General features: G+C 48.2%; 1 protein-coding gene across 1 annotated transcript in view; it reads left to right on the plus strand.

The window, feature by feature from the left end:
• The window catches only part of LOC119956780 (lysyl oxidase homolog 1-like), an 82,085-nt gene that overhangs the window by 22,805 nt on the left and 39,852 nt on the right, over nt 1-19,428 (plus strand). The window contains exons 2-3 of the mRNA XM_038784186.1: nt 8,414-8,522; nt 12,545-12,682. Coding sequence (XP_038640114.1) covers nt 8,414-8,522; nt 12,545-12,682 — 247 coding nt within the window. The remainder of the gene's footprint in view (nt 1-8,413; nt 8,523-12,544; nt 12,683-19,428) is intronic.

Consider the following 19,428-nt stretch of genomic DNA (forward strand, 5'->3'; position numbering starts at 1 on the left):
GATTAAATTGCAAAAACAAAAATTCCGCTGTTGTATCTTACAGCACGTCTTTATTAGTTTTGGAGAAATTTGAAGAAACGACCCATGTTGTTGATGGAGCATTATCCCAACCTGGCAACTAATTGGATCAAATATCCCATCCTTAAAATAGGACGTGGACAGTAGTGCTAAGGCAGTGTTTCTTGCCTCACCTCTGGTGACCCCTGAAGCCATTGAGGGCTAACTATGTTGTGTGGAACCATTATCACAAGCGGTAGACTGGCACCTCCTCTTCGCTGAAGGGCATGAATGTATCAGTTAGATATTTGCAACAACCTGGCCGTTTTCACCATCTTCCGGCGACAGGTTATCGATTGATTCAATTCAGTTTCGTAACTGACTATGGTGGGATTTGAACTCAGTACCTGGATTGCTTGTCCACTGCCACGACCACTGGGCTCTCTGAACTGTGTGATGCAGTGCGTTATAAATTGCCTGCGTCGCCAACTTTGCCACATCCAAGGAACATCGACAGTGCAGAAGGAGGCCAATCGGCCCATCGAGTCTGCACCGACCCACTTAAGCCCTCACTTCCACTCTATCCCCGCAACCCAATAACCCGTCCTCACCTTTTTTGGACACTAAGGGCAATTTAGCATGACCAGTCCACCTAACCTGCACGTCTTTGGGCTGTGGGAGAAAACCGGAGCACCCGGAGGAAACCCACGCAGACACGGGGAGAACGTGCAGACTCCGCACAGACAGTGACCCAAGCCGGGAATCGAAGCTGGGACCCTGGGGCTGTGAAGCCACAGTGCTATCCACTTGCACTACCGTCTACCGTGCTGCCCAACGGTGGAGGCATGAATGGTGCCCCCTTGGGCAAGGCATATGTAGGGCAGCTGGCATCAATTGATATGGGGAATTTTTTTGTTTGCGGTTGGTGTTTTTCATAGAAATTACAGTGCAGAAGGAGGCCATTCAGCCCATCAAGTCTGCACCAGCTCTTGGAAAGAGCACCCTACCCAAGGTCAACACCTCCACCCTATCCCCATAACCCAGTAACCACACCCAACACTAAGGGCAATTTCGGACACTTAAGGGCAATTTAGCATGGCTAATCCACCTAAACTGCACATCTTTGGACTGTGGGAGGAAACCGGAGCACCCGGAGGAAACCCACGCACACATGGGGAGGATGTGCAGACTCCGCACAGACAGTGACCCAAGCCGGAATTGAACCTGGGAGAGGAGAGAAAATCGGAGAGAGAAAAGAAATGCCTGTGCCATCTCCTCAAGACAACCCTGTTTTCTCGGAACCCTCTCTTGGACAGGGTAAGGGTGGGGGAAGCTGACCAGGGTCTGCGATTAAATGTCCAAATGGAACTATCTTCCTCAAAAGGGAGTGGAAGCAGAACTTTCAAATTAAGGGGCAATTTAGCGTGGCCAATCCACCTACCCTGCACATCTTTGGGTTGTGTGAGGGTGAGACCCACGCAGACACGGGGAGAATGTGCAAACTCCACAAGGACAGTGACCTGGGGCCGAGATCAATCCCGGATCCTCGGCGCCGCGATGCAGCAGTGCTAACCACCACCACTGTGCCATCCCGGAAGCAGAGATTTGGAATATGTTTTTAAGGCCGAGCTAGACGGATGGTTGATCGACGAGGAGGTGAAAGGTTATGGGAGATAGGCAGGGGGTGGGGTTGAGGTTACAAGCAGATCTGCCATGATCTCATTGAATGGCGGAACAGGATTGAGGGGCTGAGTGGCCTACTCCTCCTGATTGGTATATTCGTATGTGCAACCAGCCGCGAGTGTCTTCCTTTCACATGTCCCCTGATGTGGAAGTGAGGTTGGAATCTTGACTGATGGAAATTTGCACCAAAAGTGAGGGGCGTTTTTTTTACCATCAGTCCATTATTTTCACCGTAGCTTCACTGCAGTGTTAATGTAAGCCTACTTGTGACAATAATCATCATTCACTGCGGTGCCACCTTGTACTGTGCAGTTACACATTATAAGCTTAGTTGCTACAGGTTAATTGAGGAATTCTCCGTAAGTTTTTATTTTGAGTTGACCTTTTTTAAAGGTTGTAAAATGTTTTGGGGGTAAATTGTTGATCTGGGAGAAGAATATTTTCAACTGGTTCCTGCAAAAGATCAACAGAGTGACATAGATAATATCTTCCTCGCTTGATTTCTCCCTCATAATGTAAATTCTGTGAAGGGTATGGAAATATTTAGTCCATTCATATTGTGCATCAACTGTGCTCACATCTTGGGCGGGATTCTCCGAACCCCCCCCCCCCCCCCCCCCCCCGGGCCGGGTCAGAGAATCGCCCGGGGCTGGCGTCAATCCCGCCCACGCCGTGTCCCGAATTCTCCACCCCCTTGAGATTCAGCAGGGGCGGGAATCCGCCGCGCCGGTCGGCGCCCCCCCCCCCCCGCGGCGATTCTCCGGCCCGCGATGGGCCGAAGTCCTGCCGCTGACTAGCCTCTCCCGCTGGCGTGGATTAAACCACCTCTCTTACTGGCGGGATTGGGGGCGCGGGTGGGCGCCGGGGTCCTGGGGGGGTGCGCGGGGCGATCTGACTCCGGGGGGTGTCCCCATGGTGGCCTTGCCTGCGATCGGGGCCCACCGATCGGTGGGGGGGGCCTGTGCCGTGGGGGCACTTTTTTTCTTCCGCCTTCACCATGGTCTTCACCATGGCGGAGACGGAAGAGCCCCCTCCCCTGCGCATGCACTGGTAAGACGTCAGCAGCCGCTGACGCTCCGGCGCATGCGCAGACTGACGCCGGCCGGCGAAGTCCTTTCGGCCCCGGCTGGCGTGGCGCCAAAGGCCGTTCACGCCAGCCGGAGGAGTGGGAACCACTCCGGCGCGGGCCTAGCCCCTCAAGGTGAGGGCTTTGCCCCTAAAGGTGCGGGGACTTCCGCACCTTTGGGGCGGCACGACGCCAGAGTGGTTCACGCCACTCCAACACGCCGGGACCCCCGGCCTCGCCAGGTAGGGGAGAATCCCGGCCCTTGTTTTCATGAGGACTGGTGTGAGCTCATTAGACGAGGACAAGTGAAGGGTTAGAGCAATAGCATTCGAGCCCCTCGGCCCATCTCTTCATTCTTTTTGAGTAAGGTTCTGTTACGAGAACTGGTTGAACTTTAATGGCTATTCCTGCCCAATGTCAGCGAACCTTTTCCTGGTCCGTCCCATCGGCAACAATTCCCATGGCAAGCGGGACAGGGAAGTCCGCAAGTTGAGCCCCGTGTCAGGGTTTGAGCTCATAACCTAAGCCGATAGTTTCAGCGTGTGGCTGAGCAAGTACCGCATTGTGGTAGGCGCTGTACTCTGAGATGTTATACTGACACCTCCCACCTCTGTCCCGAAGGCTCAAATGAATGCTGAAGATCCCATGGCACTATTTAAAAGACAAGCAGAGACGTTGCCCGGTGTCCTGGTCAACTTCCTCCCTCAAACCTTCCCAGGCTGCTCCAAGTGGAATCTCGTTGCATTACATGGAATTACAAAGAGTTTCCAACCCAGGTTCAGGCCCCTTGGCCCAGCCAGTCCACGCCCATGTTTGTGCTCCTATCTGTGGTGTTCTTTGTGTTGCTGAATTCAGGATGGTTGGCGCAGTGTTCACAAAGACCACAAAATAGCTTTAACTTGAACAAAGCTCGAACATTTATGAACACTACTAATTTGGATTCGACACCTACTCCAAAGAATATACAGTTGATTGTTAACATATAAACTACACTCATCTACAACTAATCTTAATACTGGTATAAACTATGATCTGCTCTTACTCACAATAATAATACTTCTGGCTCTCTCTAGCTAACTCCTTCACTTCCCTTCCACAAGGCTTAGCATCAATACCTTATATACTTGTAGCTGTGGCTCCCTCCAGTGGCTACTCTAGACATTTCATTAACCCTTGCAGTTCTTACAGTTATGACAATGCCACACTATCGTTTCTCATTGAAATCTATCATTGTAAGCCTCTATTCCCTTCACCCTCACATATTTGTCTAGCTACCCCTTTTATCTATTCCCTTTTTCCTTCAACCACGCCCAGTGGTAGAAAGTTGCATGCCATTTGGTGGGTAAGGAAGTTTCTTCTGAATTCCCAGTTGGCATTCTTGGTGATTTATCTGAAATTGTTGGCCTCGAGTTATGCTGTACCCAACAATGGGAAAACTCTCTCTGAACCCTGCATTCAAAATGGCCGCCAAGGTCAACTACATGACCAGTCCATGAACCTGAAGGTCATCGATTGAATGCAAAGTACTGGTCTGTCAATGCCGCCTTTTTCAATGATTTGCAACTGAACTAATTCAACATAGTGAATTTATAGGATAAGTTTACTATGATTTGTGTTTTGATACTGAGATTCGTTGAATTTTAAAAAAAATAGAGGCTCGTTCCAATTCTGGCTGAACTCCCAAGATGTCTCGACCTGTAATAGATGTAAGAGTTGCTCTCCCTCCTTAAATAAGAGGTGGGCCTCCCTTTGTTCCTCCAGCAACCATAATTATAGTTATGTATAGGGTCTGAATGTATGGGAATACTGTAAGGATATCCCTTTATAATGTAAGTAACAGTTAGTACAGCTGTGTCTTTCCACCCGCGACTCCATAGATATTACTGTACTGTTGTATTGCTTGCCTCACCAACAGAGTGAGGGGTCAGTTTAGCCCAGTCGGCAGGACAGCTAGTTCGTGATGCAGAGCGAGGCCAGCAGCGCGGGTTCAATTCCTGTACCGGCTGAGGTTATTCATGAAGGCCCCGCCTTCTCAACCTTGCCCCTTTGCCTGAGGTGTGGTGACCCTCGGGTTAAATCACCACCAGTCCCTGCTCGCCCTCAAAGGGGAAAACAGCCAATGGTCATCTGGGACTGTGGTGACTTCATTTTTTTCTTTACTAGTGAGGGGTGAGACAGAACGAGACTGGTAACCAGGACTCCTCGTCATTAAGGTTGCCAACTCAGGTTGGACATGTTCCAGGAGACGTTGGTCGAAGTGACATCACGGAGAGACGTGTGCCATTTCACTTGGCAAGTCGTGTCAGTGGATTGTTCCCCCCCCCCCCCCCCTCCCCCGCCCACAGTACCCTCTGGGAACTACAAACTGCCCTCTGCCGAGTTCCCTGCTCTCTGCCATCATGCAGGGCCAGCGAGATTACATTTCATAGCGAATGCCGGGGATGAGGGAGGTAAACTGTCCTTGCTGGTTTCGGGGGGTGACGAAACTTGTGGACTGAATGGGGCCAACTCACTCCATGACGTCAACAGGAAATTGCTTTATAATCTGCCAGAAGGCTTTCTTTTCTCACTGGGCGACTGATGGCCATTCCAGCAGATTCCCGGCCTTTCCAGGTGGGCTGGCAACCCTAACCAAGTCATCCTGAGTAGAATTCAGGGGAGAGCTCTTCACCCAGAGAGTGGCTAGATTGCAGAACGCTCAAACCCATGGAAAAGTTGAGGTGAATCGCATGGATGTGTATAAGGAGAAGCTCGATCAACACGAACGGGAGCGTAAGGAGATGCTGATAGGGTGACATGAAGAGGGAAGGGAGGAGACTTGTGCGTAGCATAAATAGTGGGATGTTCCGAATGGTCGGAATGCCTGTTTCTGTGCTGTATATGCTATATAATCTATCTTTGTAATACGGTATCAAAACAGGGATGAGGTAACTAACAAACCGGGCCTCCAATTGGCCTAGAGATCAAATGGCCACAAAGGCATCCTACTTTTGACATCTCTACCCAGCAACCAACCCAATGAATGAAATATGAAAATCGCTTATTGTCACAAGTAGGCTTCGGTGAAGTTACTGTGAAAAGCCCCTAGTCGCCACATTCCGGCGCCTGTTCGGGGAGGCTGGTACAGGAATCGAACCGTTCTGCTGGCGTGCCTTGGTCTGCTTTAAAAGCCAGTGATTTAGCCCAGTGTGCTAAACCAGCCCCTGAAGGCAATGAAGTTGGTGCTGTTTTTTTTGGAAGGCTGCATTTGGGTTTTTTTTTCTTTTGTCTATTTATTCTCGAGATGTGAACATTTCTAGCAAGGCCAGCATTTGTTGCCCATCCTTAATTGCCCTTGAGCGGGGCGTGGTGAGCGGCCTACAACTGAGCGGCTGGATAGGCCACTGCGGAGGTCAGTTGAAACCACATTGCTGTGGGTCTGGAGTCGTGTGTAGGCCAGACCAGGGTAAGGATGGCAGATTCCCTTCCCCTGAAGGACACTCGTGAAACAGATGGGGTATTTATGGCAATCCGCTTCATGATTGTTAATGAGACTTGGGTTTTATATCCGATTTATTAATGAATTGGGTTTGAAATCCCCCAGCTTCTGAGGTGGGATTTGAACTCATGTCTGTGGAGTATTAGTGCAGGCCTTTGAACCCCCCACACTGACGTTATATGAGTCATAGAGTTTTACAGCACGGAAAGTGGCCCTTCAACCCATCACGTCCACGCCTACCATCAAGCACCTAACTATTCTAATCCCATTTCCCAGCACTTGGTTTGTAAGGTGGTATGCAAGTGCATGTCAAGTGCTCATCTAAATGCTTCTTAAAAGGTGTGAGGGTTCCCGCTTCTACCACCGTTTTCAGGCAGCGAGTGTCCGATTCCAATCGCGCCCCCCCCCCCCCCCCCCCCCCGATGAAAAAGGTTTTCCTCACGCCGCCTCTAGACCTCCTGCCCCTTACCTTAAATCTGTGCCCCCCTGGTTATTGACCTCTCCACCAAGGGGAAAAGTACCTTCCTGTTCACCCCATCTACATCCCTCATCATTTTATACACCTCAACCCGGTTCCCCCCCCCCCCTCCCCCTCGGCCTCTTATGCTCCAGGGAAAACAACCACAGCCTATCCAGTCTCCCTTGGTGGCTGCAACGACCCAGCCCAGGCGACATCCTGGTGAATCCCCTCTGCACAATCACTTCCTAGGGGCTGGTTTAGCACAGTGCCAGCAGCATGGGTTTAATTCCCGTACCGGCCTCCCCGAACAGGCACCGGAATGTGGTGACTAGGGGCTTTTCACAGTAACTTCTTTGTAGCCTACTTGTGCCAAGCGATTATTATTATTATTATTATTATTATTCCTTTCTATAGTGTGGTAACCACACTTTTAGATGTATTAACTACATCCAACTATTGATGAGGATCATTAACATGCCAAAGTTAGATTGGGAGAGGGGTTTAAGAGGAGATGCCGACAGAGTGGTAATGTCACTTGACTGGTAACCTGAGGACCCAGTTTATGAACATAGAATTTAAAGTGCAGAAGGAGGCCATTCAGCCTATAGAGCCTTTACCGGCCCTTAAAAGAGCAGCCTACTTAAGCCCACAACTCCACCCTAACCCCGTAACCCCCACCGAACTTTCTTTTTATTTTGGACACTAAGGGGTAATTTAGCACCGCCAATCCACCTAACCTGCACATCTTTGGACTGTGGGAGGAAACCCACGCAGACTCGGGGAGAACGTGCAGACTCTACACAGACTGTGACCCAAGCCGGGAATTGAACCCGGGACCCTGGAGCTGTGAAGCAACAGTGCTAACCACTGTGCTACCGTGCCGCCAATATACGACCGTAACTTAGGGGGTGATGCAAGATGTGAAGAATGCAAAGATGGCGCAATTGTGAGGAGAGAAAGAAAGTGAAAGTGGTTTTTGAATGGTGTAACGAGTGGCAGGATGAGGGTGTTTGAAGTGCACAGGTAATCAGAAGTTAATAGAAGTAATTCTTTCGCTAGAACCAGCGTAGTGTCAGTCCTCATTTTCTCCTTGTAGGTTATGAAAATAAGCAATGCCAAAATATCTGGAGTAGTAGATCACTGTCTCAGCTGGCCATTTTCACATTTCTTTCCCCTTGGCCGCAGTAAAGATTCTCCAGTATAAATGTTGGCATATTTTGGAGATGCATCCCCTCCGCCCCAGCATTTTGGCATATTTCTGGGTTCGACCCTGCAGAGTTTGGCCCATTCTTGGGGAAATCCCGCATATGTTGACACATTCCTCTGGACCCCCTTTGTATATATTGGCGCGTTTTTGAGGATTCGCCCCTTCCAGCATACATTGGCGCAGTCCGAGTGGGTTTTCCCTCGCTCATAGTTTGGCCGCAGTCCTCGGACTCTGTGTCAATATTGACTCATTCTTGAGGACCTCCCGTTCCTATCTTCAGAAAGACCATAGCTTGCTACCTGAAAGGGTAACTGTGCACTGGTGTATAGAGAAAGCATTCATTTCATTCGTGGAAAACGCAAATAACATCTCGATAGGACAGAAATTGGACACCGATCCTCTTTCGGCTGGTGGCCTCAGGTTGAAAACCGTTTCAGTTGCGATATCACTTTTCAGATATTCATGACCTTTTTCTCTTTTTATTTCCCCTTTCCTTCCATTTTTCTCTTTTTTTAAATTTAGGTTTGCCTGACCTGGTGCCAGATCCATATTATGTGCAAGCCTCCACCTACGTGCACAGGTCCCACTTGTATTCCTTAAGATGTGCGGCGGAAGAGAAGTGCCTAGCGAGGTATGTAGCCACATTCTGGGCCCCTTGCACCCACCTTGCAGATTCCCGCGTGCTTCCCGAAGTGAGGAGATCTGTGTCGGCGAACCGGGAGATTTTTTTTTTCCAAAGGCCGTCGGAGGTTGTCTCGATTTGCTGTCGCTTGTCCCAGACCGTGGACTTAGATCAAACTCTCTCGGTTAAGAAAAAATACAAAGGTCTACTCGTGGAGTTTGCAATGGAGTGGAGTTCTTCCCCTCCTCCTCCTGGTGCATTCTGGTCAATCTGGAATTTGGACAAATGCTAATGACACAATGGAATTTCGCTCAATTTAGCGATCTGATTTGATTCCACGAAACTTGTCCCTTTAAACAGTGAAAACGAACCTGCATTGATATCGTACTTTTCATGACCACTGGACATCTCAAAGTGCTTTACAGCCAATGAGATACTGCCAATGGAACACGGCCAATCGAGTCTGCACCGACCCACTTAAGCCCTCACTTCCACCCTATCCCCGTAACCCAATATCTCCTCCTAATCTTTTTGGTCACTAAGGGAAATTTATCATGACCAATCCACCTAACCTGCACGTCTTTGGACTGTGGGAGGAAACCGGAGCACCCCGAGGAAACCCACGCAGACTCCACACAGACAGTGACCCAGCAGGGAATCGAAGCTGGGACCCTGGCGCTGTGAAGTCACAGTGCTATCCACTTGTGCTGCCCAATGTTGAAATGTAGGAAACGTGACAGCCAATTTGTGCAGAGTAAGCTCTCACCAAGAGCAGTATGTCAATGATCACTCAATCTATGTTTTGTGATGTATTGAGGGATAACTATTGATTAGGACACCGGGGATAATTCCCATACAAGTCTTCGAGAAAGTGCCACGGGATCATTTTTATCTACCCACGCAGGCAGATGGGGCCCGGTTTAATGTCTCACCTGAAAGACGGCCCCTGGAACAGGGTAGCCCTCGAGTAGGAATGCTCAAATCCAGAAGGAAAGAAAAAATTCTGAAATTGTCCCTCTCGGATACTGGGTCCAGTTGGAGAGTAAGTAAGTGAGCAGCTCAGTGGGTGTATGAAATTTCTCCTGATAGATCTCATAATATTTGAGAGCTGAATGGTTGGTATAAGAACTAGGAGCAGGAGTAGGCCATCGAGCCTTGAGTCTGCGCCGCCATTCAACAAGATCTTGGCTGATCTTTTTTGTGAACTCGGCTCCACTTAGCCCGCCCGCTCACCGTAGCCTTTTATTCCTTTACCGTTCAAACATCTATCTACCTTCTCTTTAAAAACAGTCAACAGGGTAGCCTCCACTGCTTCACCGGGCAGGGAATTCCACAGATTCACGACCTTTTGGATGAAGAAGTTCCTCCTCAACCCAGTCCTAAATCTGGTCTCCCTTATTTTGAAGCAATGCCCCCTGGTTCTTGTTCGAGTATGAAGTTAATCCTTTCCAGGCATCCTTGTTAGTAGTATACGGACGTATAGGTGAAAGGCATTGATTGATTAATTAACTTGAACACATATAAAGAAAGACTTACCTGACTGGTGGGAGGAGCAGGAGCCGCAATGCATCACTACCCCTGGGAATGGTATTTTGTGTTTAGTTAGTTAAGTTTCCTTTTGCCGATTTTTTTTAGTAACAGTGCCTCACCAGTGGCTGTCTCTCCCCTCGCCCCCCCCCAACTTTGTTTCATTTGTTGAACATTTGTTTTGTTTTAAAAAAGAGCGACCACACCAGACCTTCCACGACCGTAAAAGTGGCACCAATCAGAAACAAAAGAGGCAATTTGAAATGTTATATTCCATGCTGGAGTGGACCTGTCCCCCATATTAAGATGCCTCTGATCCTTTTGTGGATCTTGGCTAATTACTTATTATTTACGTTCTCGACGACCCTCTACCTTGAGGACCCGTATGTTATCATCAACGTATTGCAGACTTGCCTTTATTAGCCGAGGCATAGAGTTTAAGGGCAGGGAGGTTGCGCTGGAATCTCAGCTGAAGTATTGTTCTGGAATCCACATGATAGGAGGGATGTGATAGCACTGGAAAGGGTGCAGAGGAGATTCACCAGGATGTCGCCTGGGCTGGAGGGTTTTAGCGATGAATAGGCTTGGGTTGTTTTCCTTGGAGCAGAGGAGACTGAGGGAGGGGGGGGGGGTACATGATTGAGATGTATAAAAGTATGTGGGGCATAGATTGAGTAGGCAGGATGAAATTTTCCCCCATGGTGGAGGGGTCAATGACCAGGGGATATAAATTTAAGATAAGGGGCAGGAGGTTTAGAGGGGATGAGAGGAACAACCTTTTCACCCAGAGGGTGGTGGGAGTTTGGAACTCGCTGCCTGAAAAGGGTGATGGAGGCAGAGACTCTCATAACATCTAAGAAGTATTTTGATGTGCATTTGAGATGCCGAGGTATACAAGGTTTCTGGATCAAGTGCTGGAAAATGGGATTAGAATAGACAAGTGTTGTTTTTCAGTGGCGCAAATGTGATGGGCTGAAGGTCTTTTCTGTGCTGTAATCCTTTATGAATTTATTAACAAAATGGAAAATTAGACTCATTTCAGATAACCGTAATTTAAAATGTTTTGTGTTTATTAGCTGAGCTCAGTCTATTACACTCTTGCCTCTATTGCAAGGCTCTAGGTTCAAGTTCCACTCAAGAGCTTGGACACTGAAATCAAGGCTGACGTTCCAGTGCAGTACTGAGGGAGTGCTGCAATGGCGGAAGTGCAGCCATCTTTCAGATGTGGGAGTGACCCTTCCAGTGCCGCCCACCGCGGGAACGGTTGAGGGTGGAATGGGAAATTTGATGGGCCGTATTAAGGTCCATTGAGCTTGGGTGGGAACGTCCGGCCTTGGGGTGGACACGACCGGGGAATCCTGCCTGTGATGTTAAACGGAGGCCTGGCCTGACAGCTCAGATACTTGGAAAATATCCCCGTGGCACTATTTTAAAGATGAGCAGGTGAGTTTTCCCCTGTTGTCCCGGCAAACATTTATCACTCGGTCACCATCGCCAAAAACAGATTGCCCACTCTGTACCGCAGCGTTTGCTGTGTGCAAATTGTCTGTCACGTTTCTAGGTCGTGACAGTGACTGCACCGCAAAATTATTTATGTGAGTGTAAAGTGTCCAGTGGTCATGAAAAACGCTAAATATATGCATGTTTTTTTCAAAATAAAGGGTTGCAATGATATATCGCCATCCACAAACGAGGATATGCCAAAGGGTTTTACGATTAATGAAAGTGGAGTTGCTATTTTAATGCAGGACATTCGATTAATTTAGAGATTTCCCCAACATCTTTAAACAGTGAAAAAATGCACGTTGTCACTATGAGGGAGAGGTTCCCTGCTTGCTGTGTCCAGTTGTGTAGTTAATTTTAAAAAAATGTAAAGTGCCCAATTCTTTTTTTTCCCCAATTAGGGCAAAATTTAACGTGGCCAATCCGCCTACCCTGCACGTCTTTTTGGGTTGTGGGGGTGAGACCCACGCAGACACGGGGAGAATGTGCAAACTACACACGGACAGTGACCTAGGGTCGGGGTCGAACCTGGGACCTCGCCGCCGTGTGACCTAGAATTTACAGTGCAGAAGGAGGCCATTTGGCCCATCGAGTCTGCACCGACCTCCGCCCGTAACCCCACCTAAGCTTTTTTGAACACTAAGGGGCAATTTAGCATGGCCAATTCACCTAACCTGCGCATCTTTGGACTGTGGGAGGACACCGGAGCACCCGGAGGAAACCCACGCAGACACGGGGAGAACGTGCAGACTCTGCACAGGCAGTGACCCAAGCCGGGAATCGAACCTGGGACCCTGGAGCTGTGAAGCAACTGTGCTAACCACTGTGCTGCCGTGCCGCCCACTGTGCTGCCGTACTGTGTGGCAGTAGTGCCCGCCACCCCACCACCGTGCCACCCTGTTGTGTAGTTTATGAATTATATCGGTGCGGAGTTTGTATACGGCTCCGTGATGCATTCTCTCTGCATGGGCTCAGACCAGGCTTTCTTTTGTCTCCTTCAGCTCTGCTTATACATCTGAGGCCTCGGATTACGACATCAGGGTCCTGCTGCGGTTCCCACAGAGAGTGAAGAACCAAGGGGTGGCTGACTTCCTCCCGAACAGACCACGACACACTTGGGAGTGGCACAGCTGTCACCAGTAAGTCCGCCGGGAACGGTATTCTGCGCGGGGTGTCAGGAATTCAACAACCCTTTGGAGCAAAGGGGCAAATTAAGAATCATCATTTGCACAAATCCTATGCAAGCACGTATTGGCCCAGGGATTCAATTAAGATAAAATTACGCCTACACAGCAGTAATTATTTCTGCATAATGAAAATGACTTGAGAACTTTGTTGGAAAGATTACAGCTCATTTGAAATGTCAAGTGGAAAGGTTAAGATAGCGACTGTAAAGTGGATTAAATAATGGCAATTGATGTGCCTTTCATAGTTAAATTGCAGTCATTAATATTTATTGAGGATTTTTTTTTCTGATTGTGTTTGTTTCAGATTCATTGTCTATTGGTTTCCATTTCACATTTCATTTGCATACAGTGCATGAATATTGCACCTTGGGGTGTGCTTGAAGCTGTATCTAGGAGGTTTGTGTCAAGTCTTGAATATATGTCAGTCTTTCAAAGCCTTCACATTTTGGGTAAATCATTGGGCGACAGCACTAAACAACACCGAATTGGCTTCTTGTGTTATTATCATGATTGAAGTCAATGGATAGTCAGTGTTAAGGTCCATATTTCTACCCGAGTGGGCAGCGAGCTGTAATTCTCTTTTGCTTGATCCAAACAAAGACAAAGTAGATTCTTGAATAGTTAAAAGAAGGAAAAGCAAAGAGACTGTACTTTGCACGAGAGGCATTTTGAGCAGTACCAGCTGAACATAAATATAAATAAACCAAATCAATCACAGAATTTACAGGGCAGAAGGAGGCCATTCAGCCCATCGAGTCGCACCGGCCCTTGGAAAGAGTGCCCTACTCAAGCCCACGCCTCCACCCTATCCCCGTAACCCAATAACCCCACCTAACCTTTTTTGGACACGAAGGGGAAATTTAACATGGCCAATCCAACTAACCCGCACATCTTTGGATTGTGGGAGGAATCCGGAGCACCCGGAGGAAACCTACGCAGACACACAGACGAGACCCAAGCCGGGAATTGAACCTGGGACCCTGGAGTTGTGCAGCAACATTGCTAACCACTGTGCTACCCTGCTGCCCCCACTGTGCTACCATGCTGCCCTTTATTCCTTCACTCTCCTTCATAAACCTTTTTATCACGGAAGAAGAATCAAACTTGAGGTCAGCTCTGTTGTACAGAGCGACGGTTGCCAGTATTTTAGTGCGTGTATGTTTGTGTGTCAAAATACCGAAAGCTATCTATCCAATCATCACCTTTCTGCATTCACCCCTCTGCAAATATCGTCTCCAGTACAAAGCTGGTTCATTCCGCTGGGCAATGCCTTGGCCAAGCTGCCTGGTTTACATTTCAACCAATGCGTGACAGTTAACTGTCAGTCACCATCAACTGGTGCATTCTCTGTGGCAACGCCTCTACCAATCAGAGTCCGTTTGCCAACCAATCAGCACCCTCATATACAATATAAAGTTGCTGTTTCCCCTGACATTGTTAGTCCTGCGTTTGTCCTGGTGAGCGCAAGTCAAAAATCTTTGACAAAATGTCTTTTTTTCACTTCTGTACTACTAAACATTATTTGTACATTGATATTAATTCATATTCAAATACTGCATATTTCTATGGATAACCTAATGTAAAAATGGCATAGAATTGATTCCATAGCATGCTACACTGTTCAGATATAGATTTGCAACTTTAGATCATATGATGTCATATGATTCGATGACTGGATGCAGCGTCAATCTTGGTTTTTCTTTTGTAAATGTTTGAACAGCTTCGCATTCTGTCACCAATGAGCATATTACTAAAACTCTTGGAGATTGACTACAATACTTATTAAATGGCATTAGTTCTTTAATCTTTTGGAAGGGTGCTCCTGCTAAAGAAAATCACCCAGCAATGGTACTTGATTTGGTTAAATATTCCTCTGTACAGCACTTGTGACAATGTACGGCTGTGACTGCTGAACTATCAGGATGAGGCTCAATTAAGAGCATTTGAAATGAAAGAGCTCAGATGGAGAATCCCCAAAAAATAAAGTACATCCTCACAGGGGCAGCCAGGCAGACAGAGGAGTGAGTGCTCCAGAAAGCCGCTCTTCAGACGAACCTTGTTTGAGGCAGCAATCTCAAGCAAGCACAGATATATTTTGAACAGCGATGGGAACAGGAGGGAAGTGTTTGGAAAAAGAGGTAATGTGAGGCTCCGGTTTCCTCGCATAGTCCAACGATGTGCTGTGTTGGTCTAACAGCGACTGCAACTGGATGCAGTAAAACGAGAAACAGGCTTCCGACACAGGAGATGGTCCAACACAGTTTTATTGAACCTGGTGATTGCTGTACGTAATCTGCTGTGGGTTGATACTCTATTAACCTAACTGATAACCTCCTACTGGCTTGACCAGACTAGCTCTCTATCACATGGTGATGTTGTTCATTGGCCTGTGCACTGCGACTACTCCCTGGCCGTGTCCTGTGAGAGAGAGAGAGAGAGCCTTAATGCCCTGTGGGCTTTATAGTGGTAGTGTCCTGTCTGGTGATTGGTTGTTCTGTGTCGTGTGTGTTCATTGGTTATCCTGTGTGTCAATCACTGCCTGTCTGCATCTCATGATATACATGAGTGGATATTATGACAGGTTTGGTGGATTGGACATGATCAGTTGTCCCTTGATGTCCAGGGATGTGCAGGTTAGGTTACAGGGTTGTTGCGATAGGGTAGAGTGCTCTATCAGAGGGTCGGTGTGGACCCGATGGGCCGAATGGCCTCCTTCTGCACTGTAGGGATTCTATGATTCTATGATGATATGGGCAGCACGGTAGCATAGTGGTTAGCACAATTGCTTCACAGCTCCAGGGTCCCAGGTTCAATTCCCGGCTTGGGTCACTGTCTGTGCGGAGTCTGCACGTTCTCCTCCGGGTGCTCCGGTTTCCTCCCACAGTCCAAAGATGTGCAGGTTAGGTAGATTGGCCATGCTAAATTGCCCTTCCTGTTCAAAATTGCCCATAGTATTGGGTGGGGTTACTGGGTTAGGGGATAGGGTGGAGGTGTGGGCTTGGGTAGGGTGCTCTTTCCAAGAGCCGGTGCAGACTCGATGGGCCGAATGGCCTCCTTCTGCACTGTAAATTCTATGATTCTATGCCATAATTCTGTGCATATCAGAATGTGGACTGGCCTCTATATGGGACTGACGTTGAAGACAGTGGCGAAGATAAATCAATGGAGACAGAGTGTGGAAAACGTCGGAATGATTACGGATGGAATATGAGACAAATGCAGAACTAATTCCTACTGGCATTGTGTGGAGTTCGCACCTCCTGTTAAACAGTCTTGGCCGCATCGAAGATACTAGCGAACTTCCCTGTTCACCCTCTGGGAATCGTGTTGAATGAGTTGTGATTTGAACTCCTACATGTGGGGGTTCAGACATGCCTTTGGGGAAAACACAAAATAGTGGTTAGCACAATTGGCTCGACCTGCCTGATGTACGGCCTGCCTGGTACTCTGTACTTTTGAAATGCCTCGAATTAAATATGGAGAAGAGTGTTAGGCGGGTGGCCGATGCAACAGTAGCTGCATAGTGCGACTGTCCAAGATACTTTGTTATAGCGGAACCTCTGGATCTTCCAATGATGTTCAATATATTGACTACCGCGGGCAGCACGGTGGCACAATGGTTAGCACAGTTGCTTCACAGCTCCATGGTCCCTGGTTCGATTCCTGGCATGGGTCACTGTCTGTGCGGAGTCTGCACGTTCTCCCCGTTACTGCGTGGCTTTCCTCCGGGTGGGCTCCGGTTTCCTCCCACAGCCCAAAGATGTGCAGGTTAGGCCATGCTAAATTACCCTTAGTGTCCAAAAAGGTTGGGTGGGGTTACTGAGTTACGGGGATAGGGTGGAGGCATGGGCTTGGGTGCAGGGTGCTCTTTCCAAGAGCCGGTGCAAACACGATGGGCCGAATGGCCTCCTTCTGCACTGTAAATTCTCTGATACCATGACTGGTTTTGGTAGTTTGTGGAAATGTTACGTTGGTGCGCACGTGCGCTGTCGTGTAAACCTGTGACAAGAAGTCACCGGCAAGGGCAGTTTCTCAGCTGAGGCCGAACGAATGATTTATTACCTTCTTTATATTTTTTGTTGAAATGAACCACTTTACTTAATTGTTCCCCCTGCCTTTTGGAATCGTTTTAATAGTCCTGGAAGTCAGGCGTATGTGGAAACTTGGCCTCTGCTTGCCCTCCCAAGACCAATTATTCAACCAATGGAGTGCCAGGATACTAAAGTTTCACACGATTACTTCATGAAGGTAGATTGCGGCCAACCTTGGGTTTGTCTCTAAATTGTCAAAGTGGGACAGGCCCATTGGCTTCACTGTGCCAGGAGCTTAATTGCATCCAGATGCAGCAACTAGTCTGTGACGCTGTGAACATGAAGTGGGGCTCAATCCAACCGGCTGTATCATGACCTTGCTAAGTTAAACCTCTATGTTGGCGAGTTGAAAAGATCCTGCGGCATCAAGGGTGGGTGCGACCCGTTTAAAACAATTATATTTCCCCGCCTCGCCTTAAATGAGTGGGAATAATTTTGTTGCAGCAATATCCCTCCACTTCTGGGATTCAGATTCCTATTAAACTCAGACTAAAGCCTGCATTTTCGCCCCAGGGTTGGGTAGCACCAGTCAGGAAATTGCTAATAATAATAATCACTTATTGTCACAAGTAGGCTTCAATGAAGTTACTGTGAAAAGCCCCGAGTCGCCACATTCCGGCGCCTGTTCGGGGAGGCTGGTACGGGGACTGAATCCGCACTGCTGGTCTTGTTCTGCGTTACGAGCCAGCTGTTTAGCCCACTGTGCTAAACCCAGCCCCCAGGTTCGCAGTATCCGCCTTGGGAGAACCCCTGCCTCAAATGGCACTGTTGGCACTCCAGGGCAGAGTGGTGGATGCTGATAGGGTCGGGAAGGCTGTCCTGGACGCAGATCTAAGGGGGTCATAGGGCTGCTGAGGCTGGCTGTCAGAAAGGCCCACCTTGGTTCTCTGGGATGTTGAACCAGGAGTTTCTTTAAATATTGGGCTCCCTATCCCTCACTCCTTGCTCCACCACCACTCTCCATCCCCTCCCTTCAAAATTAATTCATGCCAACTCACCCAGCAGACCTCCAAGAGCCATGCTGAGATGAAATAAAATGAAGATTTAAATACGTGTCGCAACCTTCACTATATTAAACAGTCCCATTCTTGAAATGCTATTTGAACTGTTTAAATCTCCTCAAGTGTTGAATCCCTTATCAAACCAAACACACATCCACATCAAAGACAGCTAATTGTACAGTAACCTCTTTGAGATACTAATCAAACTGTGATGTTAGGCTGCCCACGCTGAGATGATTATAACTTGGGGAAAGCAGCCAAAAACTCACAATGATAGTCCATGGGGAAATGTCAGCAACTCTCACTAACACAGACAGACATTAAGAAAAATAACTTTAAAGGGCGGGGGATTTAAACAAGTTCACATCATGATTGTTCCACAGACCTTATCTGCCCCTCAAGAGCATCTATGTCTACTCTTTTTTTGAAAAAAGGCTGTGACTTCCACACTGTGGCTTAAGGTCTTTGTTACAGTGAAATTGGGGCCTGTGTGAGCCACACCCTACCCACCTCCCTATGCTGGTGAACATAGGAGTCTGGATTCTCTGCCCTGCCACATTTCTGTTTCACCCCGCCGATGGGATGCTCCATTACGCCAGCTGGTCAATGGGGTTTCCCATTGTGGGGCAGACCCACGCTGTCGGGAAACTCCCTGGCTGCCGGCAAAACGGAGCATCCCACCGGCGGAGGTCCAGCCCAGTATCTATCGGAATGGGGGCAGGACTTCACTGTGAAAATGCAAACCTAATAGACTTCTCCTCTCTTTTGAGATTGATTGGAAATGAGTTTAGGGATTTGTGGCTCTGTTTTTGATTGGCAGTGATCCATAGTACAAACCTCTTCTATATTTTTCACCATGATTAGTTATCCCTCGGGAAAGTTGTCCTGTTCTTTGATTTTTCAAGCAATTTCCACTTAATCCCAGATAAATTTGGGCAGCACGGTAGCATGGTGGTTAGCATAAATGCTTCACAGCTCCAGGGTCCCAGGTTCGATTCCCGGCTGGATCACTGTCTGTGCGGAGTCTGCACGTCCTCCCCGTGTGTGCGTGGGTTCCCTCCGGGTGCTCCGGTTTCCTCCCACAGTCCAAATATGTGCGGGTTAGGTGGATTGGCCATGCTAAATTGCCCGTAGTGTCCTAAAAAAAAGTAAGGTTAAGGGGGGGGGTTGTTGGGTTACGGGTATAGGGTGAATACGTGGGTTTGAGTAGGGTGATCATGGCTCGGTACAACATCGAGGGCCTGTTCTGTGCTGTACTGTTCTATGTTCTATAAATGTGTGACAGATATAAAAGTACCTTTCTCTATGGTTATCTAGCAGGTTAATCTATGCTTAATAGTCAATTTTGAGAGGTAATTTCCAGTCACCACCATCTGGTCCTCATTCAATTTATTGAGGAAGAAAGCTGTAGATTGCTGAGAAAAAAGTTTCCCTACGCGGCACAGGTAAGCCTGGAGCAGGAAATGAACAATGCATGTGCCGGAAGTGGCTCCTTTAAGATGTGGGGCTGCAAAGCAATCTTAAAGGGACCACACACAGCATCGGGAAATTAGAGGGAAGGTTGGCCCTGGGTCAGGAGCCAGAAGGTTGGATTCAGCCTGGTTAG

This window comes from Scyliorhinus canicula, chromosome 24 (genome assembly GCF_902713615.1).
Source record: "Scyliorhinus canicula chromosome 24, sScyCan1.1, whole genome shotgun sequence".
NCBI classification, from domain to species: domain Eukaryota; kingdom Metazoa; phylum Chordata; class Chondrichthyes; order Carcharhiniformes; family Scyliorhinidae; genus Scyliorhinus; species Scyliorhinus canicula.